At 61.9% G+C, this 7,214-nt stretch overlaps 1 protein-coding gene across 5 annotated transcripts; it reads left to right on the top strand.

Moving 5' to 3' along the window:
* The first annotated feature begins 1,037 nt into the window (after positions 1-1,037).
* Positions 1,038-6,132, top strand: LOC119156708 (macrophage mannose receptor 1-like). 5 transcript variants are annotated; one of them, XM_037406926.1, is made up of 8 exons: positions 1,038-2,282; positions 2,601-2,669; positions 2,790-2,894; positions 3,062-3,175; positions 3,287-3,679; positions 4,571-4,716; positions 5,582-5,691; positions 5,785-6,132. In XM_037406926.1, the coding sequence occupies exons 1-8, from the start codon at positions 2,213-2,215 to the stop codon at positions 5,909-5,911; spliced, it is 1,134 nt and encodes a 377-aa protein (XP_037262823.1). In that variant the 5' UTR covers positions 1,038-2,212; the 3' UTR covers positions 5,912-6,132. The 5 variants fall into 5 exon arrangements, with proteins under 5 accessions (XP_037262823.1, XP_037262822.1, XP_037262820.1 ...); XM_037406925.1 differs by having other exon boundaries at positions 2,577-2,669; XM_037406923.1 differs by having other exon boundaries at positions 2,601-2,894.
* Positions 6,133-7,214: the final 1,082 nt, after the last annotated feature.

Raw genomic sequence — 7,214 nt, 5'->3', positions numbered from 1 at the left:
AAAGGAACCCAGCTGTATATTTTCTTTTTTTTTTTAAATTATTATTATTATGATTTAAATTTACCCAGCGGTGCTCTTCCTGTGGGGATCAAAGCGTTCAAGGCACGAGGCGTCCGGCTCCGCGGTGCCACTGCACCTTCCTCGTCCTGGCATTGTGTCCCCAAGTTGTCACTGCTGGTGGCTGCCTGGTCCTGGCACACTGGCGTCCGTTTGGCACTGCCAGCACCCCCTTTGTCTTGGCATTGTGTCCCCAAGTTGTCACTGCTGGTGGCTGCCTGGTCCTGGCACACTGGCGTATGTTTGGCACTGCCAGCACCCCCTTTGTCTTGGCATTGTGTCCCCAAGTTGTCACTGCTGGTGGCTGCCTCAGCCTGGCACCGCAGCATTGGTTTGGCGCTGCCAGCACCTGCCTGGTCCTGGTGCTGTGTCCCTAAATCAGTGCCGGTGCCATCCGCCCAGTCCTGGTGTTTATTTTGTGTCCCTAACTTGGCGCTGCCAGTGGGTGCCTGGTCCTGGCACCGCGGCGTCGGTTTGGCACTGCCAGCACCCCCCTTGTCCTGGCATTGTGTCCCTAACTTGGCGCTGCCAGTGGGTGCCTGGTCCTGGCACCGCGGCATCGGTTTGGCGCTGCCTCTTTGTCCTGCCGTTGTGTCCCCAGATTGTCACTGCTGGTGGGTGCCACATCTTGGCACCGTGGCATCGATTTGGCGCTGCCAGCACCCTCCTCGTCCTGGCACTGTGGCCCCAACTTGGCGTTGCCAGCATCAGCTGTGGCCCAACACTGCGGCGTTGGTTCGGCACTGCCGGTGCCTGCCCTGTCCCGGCTGCCTGGTGGCAGTTTGGCACCGGTGGCATCTGCTGGGTGTCGGTGCGGTGGCCTCAAATCACCCCCATGGGTGTCCCCACAGGTGTCCTTGAGGTGCTGGCGCTGCCGGCACCGACTCTAGCTTGGCGCTGCGGCCCCCCATCCGTGTCCATTCTGTCCCAGTGCCCTGGCACAGTTTTGGCGCTGCTGGTGTCCTGGGTCCCACCTGTGGTGCAAGGAGAGAAGGGGGAGCAGCAGCACCCAAGGGTGACCCCAGGGTGGTGGGGGACCCCCGCCCTGGTACTGGGGACACCCCAGGGACACTGAGACACCGGTGATGAGTGCTGGGCCGTACTGGTGCCGGGGTCACCAGTAACAGGGCCTCATGGGCAAGTCCCTAGTGCCGTTCCCCATGCCAGACTGGTCACCCAGTAGCAGCTTTCCAGCTCCCCAGTCCCAGCCCAGTACACCCATCACCACACCAGTAAGTGGGCCTGCGTCCTCTCCTCCCAGGTACTGCCCGCCCCCCCCTCCGGTACAGCCCCCTCCCGCACTGGCTCCCCCAGCTCCGCAGTACTGCGTGGCTCCCCTCACCAGCTTTACCCAGTACTTGCCCCCCGGTCCCAGCTTTCCCATTCCCGGTCTGCCCCGTTCCCGGTGTCCCCCTGCTCCTGGGCGGGTGGGGGGGGGGGGGGCGGAGGGGGGTTGCGCTCAGCCCCGCCCCTCGGCGGCTCCTCTCCCACCGTGACGGCGCCACCTGGCGGCTGCGGGACCCCCGGGACACGCGTGGGGGGGGTGGAGACACGCGTGGGGACAGGGCAGGTGTGGGGGTCCTGCCAGGCCAGGGACTGGTTGGGGGGACCCGTGGGGACACCTGGCACCGCCACAGCTCGCTGTCACTGCGGTGGGACAGCCGGCACCACCACGGGAGCCACTGTGTGGGCCCAGTGGCGCTGGGTGCCTGGTGCCACCGGGTGCGGTGACGGGGAGCTGTGGCCAGGGCTGGTGGGTGCTGATAGCACCCGGCTCTTCCTGCGTGGCCAGAGCCAGCATGGGGCCCAGCACCCCCCTCAGCACCACCCGGCTCACCCATGGGTGCTGGGGTGGGTGTGTGGCCACCCCGGGGTGGGCAGGTGCCAGGGCTGGGCTGGGCATGGGGACACCCGGTGACAGGGACATCGCGGTGTCTTTGCCAGCACGCAGTGGGGCCTGGCACTGGCAGTGCCAGCTCCCGCCAAGCTTTGGGGTGCAGCGAGGGAACTGCTGGGTGCTCAGGGGCCCCTTTGAGGCCCACCCCCCGGAGTAAGGGTGCATCTGGGCCCCCCCGGCCCCGCCGTCACCCGCTTCCCACAGGCTTTATCAGTGGGAACACTCGCTTGGGGACAGCACTTTGGTGACACAGGGACGATGTACGGCAACCTCGAGTCCAGCCAAGCTGGCCAGGGGCAAGTGTCGGTGCTGGGGCCCGGCAGGGAAGGTAGGGAGCACCCTGGGGTGCTGGATGGGGTGGGGGTGAGCCCAGCAGTCCCCCGTCCCTTTTGGGGTCTCACAATGCTGGGGGGGCACCCCCTGGCTCTGTCCCCAGTGCCCAAGGGAGGATCCCAGGGTGGGTGGTGGCACCCTCGTCCCTGGTGCCCAATACGGGGTCCCCAGGGAAGTGGCACCGGGGGGAATCTCCCACCCTCATGCTCCAGGGAAGTGCCCAGGATTGATGGTGGCACTGGGAGGGGGGGGGACCCCCACAAGTGCCATCAGTGCCCCCCCTCCCCAGCCTGCAGCACCCTGTGCCCCACAGAGGAGAACCTGTACGAGCCCCTGGACCCCACCAGCACCGTGCCAGGCCAGAAGCACGTGCCAGACCCAGGTACGCCGTGGGCGAGGGCAAGAGCATCGTCAGCAGGAAAAACCCACGCTGTGTTTAAAACCAGTGGCACCCAGCTCTGCCCAAACTGGGAGCCGGTCACCACTCACCCACCCTCCCCAGCGTCACGGTGCTGCTCCGGGAAGAAGCTGGTGCTGGTGGGTGCTGCGGTGCTGGGAGTCTCGGTGCTGATGAACATCCTCTTCCTCACCATCGGTTCACAGCGCAGTGAGTAGCGGGGCTCTGCGAGGCTCGGGGGAGCACTGGGGTGGCGATGCTGGCACTACTGGGGGACAGAGGGAAGGTTAATGGGGTGCTGGGGGTCTCTGTGGGGGTCTCCGAGTGCTCAGCACCCTTCCACACCAGCCCTTCTCCCATCCCTGCCACGGCACCAGCTCCAGGACACCCTGTGCCTTGTGGTGACCCGCCTGTGTCCCCATGTCCCCCCGCAGTTACAGCCCTGACATCAGCGCTGGAGGCAGAGAAGGAGAAGCAGCTGTCCAACGTGGGTGTGTACCCCTCGCTGCCCCCCCCCCCCCCCGCTTTACCGCTGTGATCCCCAGGGACGTGTCCCCCAGCCCCCACGTGTCCCCCCTGGTTCACTGGGAACCTCTCCGCAGCCTCCCGCTCCTTCCTGCTGTACAACGAAGACCACCGCAAGTGCGTGGCGGCTAGTGGCCACCAGCTGATAGCGACAGCTTGCCAGCCCGAGGCGGCTGCACAACAGTTCCAGTGGCTACAAGGGGGCCAGCTACAGGGCTGGCAGAGCCAGCGTTGCGTTACGGCGACCCGTGGGCAAAACAGAGCCTTCGTGAGGCTGGAGCCATGCCGCGCCGACGGCCGGCTGCAGCGTTGGGAATGCCGCGACGGCGGGCTGTTGGCACTCGCCGGTTACAACCTCTACTTCAATTATGGCAACAACCAGGAGCAAGTGGTGATGCTCTACACTGGGAACCGCCAGTGGAGCCGCTGGGTGATCCACGGGAGCCAGGACAACGTCTGTTCCCGCTCCTGTCAGTGCCGGCACCTTTATCCCAAATATTTAGGGCTTTGCCTAACCCCTGCGCTGGCTGAAATCCAGGCCTAACCTGGCAGGGATGCAACTAAAGCTAAACTTAGACTGCAACAGGGTGTTAAACATAAGCCAATCCTACATTTAGGGTGATTTAACCCAACCCTAACCGAGCCCAAACCCTAACGGGGGCATAATCCTGATGCAGACTTAACCCTAAATATATGCATAATCCTGATGCAGACAACCTAACCCTGAGGTCAAACCTCGATGGCATCTTAACCCAGCTCAAACCCTAAATAAATGTGATTTTATCTAACTCTAAGCTAGCCCAAACCCCAGCAGGGCCTTAATTTGTAGCCCTAAATACGTGGGATTTAAACTAACCCTAATCCAGCACAAACCCTGATAATCCTAACCTAGCCCTAACCCTAAATATATAGGATTTAAATTAATCCTAATGAAGCCCTACTCCCAGTGGGGTCCTAACGCTACCTCAGCCGTAGCCCTAAATATCTAGGACTGAAGATAATCCTAATTTAGCCCAAAATTCAGCGTGGGCCTAACCCCAACCCAGCTGTAACCCTAAACATATAGGATTAAAGCCAAACACAAACCCCAGTGGGACCCTAATCCGGCAAGAATCCTAAATAAATAAGATAAATACAAATTTAAACCTATAAATATAGAGGATTTAACCTAATTCTGATTCAGTTTAACCCAGTCCTAACCCCAAATATACAGGATTTAACCCAAACCCCAGCAGGGCTCTAACCGTAACCCAGCTGTAACACTAACCCCAGGGGAGATGCTCTCTGCACCAACGTTATGGGGGTCTCGCAGCCCCAGCTAGGGGGTAACCCCTCTTTTTCTGGGTGTCCCCCCTCCCCAGGCTGTCCCCCTTGCTCCAAAGGCTGGACCTACTTCAGGAACTCCTGCTATTTCTACTCCAAGACGCCAAGTTCCTGGGAGAACGCCCAGCGGTTCTGCTCGGTCCTGGGCACGCAGCTCCTGGAGGTGGATGGTGCTGAGGAGAAGGTGAGCAGGGATGGATCCAGGTATCCAGGAAGGGGGATGGGGAGGGGGAACACTGGGGGGCCTGAGATGGGCTTTGAGGGGAGGGGGAGCGGCTGGAAGCCTCGTGTGAACCCTGTCCTGAACCCTAGGCCAGGTCTGGGGTCGCCCCACACACCATTTTGGCCCATGGGTGGGTGCTGCTGAGCCCTCACCCAAAGCTTTACCCAAATTCTGTCCTTTTAACCCCGAATTTCCACTCTAGTGCCTAATATTGCTACGATTCACCCCAACCCCATTCCCAACGGAGCTGTAACCCTAATACTGAAACAAATCCAGCTCAAACTTATCCCTAACCCCATCCCGAGCCCTAAAATCCTGATCCTAAGCCTGATCTGAACCTTCCAGAACCCTGACCCTAACAGTAACCCCGACGTTAACCCTAACGCTAATCCGATTCTCCGTAATTTTAATACTAGCCCTACCCTAAACTTAATTTTACATCTATTTATAGGACTTGACCTACCCCTAAGCTAGCCCAGACCCCCAACAGGGCTCTAACTTTAACTCTAACCCTCATTTTTTATTACTGTGACCCCCAACCCACAGATAACCCAACCTTAACCCCAGACAGGCCCTCCCCCTGCCACCCCCACCCCCAAATCTCCTCTGAACTGTTCTCCAACCCCCAAAACCCCCAAACTCCCCCTGTAACCCCCCCACTCCAGGGCAGAGCTTGTGTCAGCAGTGGGGAGGCGTGGGGTATTGAGGGGGGGTATAGCATCGGGTCCTACCTGCCACCAGGACCTGCTGTCCCCTACGGTCCCCGGGGGTGGGCAGGGGGTCGTGGGGGGGCTCTGCAATGGGGTAATGCTGCCTTTGCCCCCAGGATCACATCCAGACGATGCTGAAAAGCTCCTCCTGGCTCGGCATCAGGGATGAGGAGGTCGAGGGTACCTGGAAGCGAGCGAACGGGACTATCCTACCCCGGGAAAGCAGGTACAGCCCTGTGGGTGCTGGGGACAAGGGGCCGGGGGCCTGGGGATGCGGGGGGGACCCCCCTAAATGTCCTGATCCCCCTCCTCGTTGCAGCTGGTGGCACAGGAACGAGCCCAACGGTGGCCACCAGGAGAACTGTGCGGCGGTGAGGGAGGACGGCGAGTGGTACGACTACCCCTGCACCAGCCAGCTCCCCTGGGTCTGCGAGGGACACCCCTGAGCACGCAAGGACACCCCAAGAGAACCCCACAGCACCCCCCACCCTTCGGGGGTCTTCCCCAGCCCCTCTCCGCTTGCCACATCCCACCTGCAGCACTCCAGGATGCAGCTCCGACCTCCAGCACATCCATTTGGGGTCCATGGATGGATCTCCAGGGAAAATTCGGGGTACGGGGCGGAGTGGGGGTTCCCTGCAGGGCAATAAACGCATGTGCAGAGTGAGGCGTTGCTCCAGCAATGTGGCGGGGGGCTGCGTGGGGCGGGGGACCCCTGATGGTGTGGGCCGGATGGGTGCAGTGTGACTCTTGGTTTAGGGGTCCTTCAGCAGAGCAGTGGTGGTTTGGGGGATGATGCCACATGCAGGATGCCGGGGGAGAGGCATGGACCCCCCGGCTCCCCACAATCCTCCATCATCCCTTCAATCACCCTTCAGGCTCCCTAAATGCCCCCCAGACCCCCAAGTACTCCCCAGGCTCCCCCAGATACAATGCAGGGCTCCCCAAAATGACCCTGAGATCTCCTTTAATACTTCCCTGACCCGCCCTATATACCCCCCAGCCCGTCAGTACCCCCCCAGACCCCCTTACATACCTCCCAGCCCCCGATACCCCTCAGATCTCCCTCAATACCCCCCCATCCCCCTTATATACCCCCCAGCCCCCCAATCCCCCCCCAGATATCCCTCGATCCCCCTCAGGCCCCCTTATATACTCCCCCAGACACCCGATCCCCCCCAGACCCCCTTATATAGCTCCCAGCCCCCCAATCCCCCCCAGCCCCCCTTATATACCCCCCCAGCCCCCCAATACCCCCTCAGACCTCCTACATATCTCCCAGCCCCCCAATCCCCCTCAGATCTCCCTCGATCCCCCTCAGATCTCCCCCCATACCCCTCAGACCCCCTTATATACCCCCCAGCCCCCCAATCCCCCTCAGATCTCCCCCCATACCCCTCAGCCCCCCTTATATACCCCCCCAGACCCCCAATCCCCCTCAGATCTCCCTCAATCCCCCTCAGACCCCCTTACATACCCCCCAGACCCCTCAGGTCCCCCCCTCACCCTGGGCCGCAGGCCCGGGGCAGGCACCTCCCGGAGGTCCCCCTCAGTTCCCGGGGGGGAAGGCTGGGGGAGGGTCCGGCTGGGGGAGGGTCCTCCCGGTCCCGGGGGGTCGTTCCCGGTGGTGGGTGCCGCGGTTCCGGACTACAGCTCCCGGCAGCGCCGCCGGCGGCATCCCAGGAATTCGCGCCGCGGGATGGCGGCGCCGCCGCTCCAGGCCCCGCCGCGCTGAGGGGACGGGGCAGC

This window comes from Falco rusticolus, chromosome 13 (assembly GCF_015220075.1).
Source record: "Falco rusticolus isolate bFalRus1 chromosome 13, bFalRus1.pri, whole genome shotgun sequence".
NCBI lineage: Eukaryota > Metazoa > Chordata > Aves > Falconiformes > Falconidae > Falco > Falco rusticolus.
This window is presented reverse-complemented; position numbering and strand designations above follow the sequence as displayed.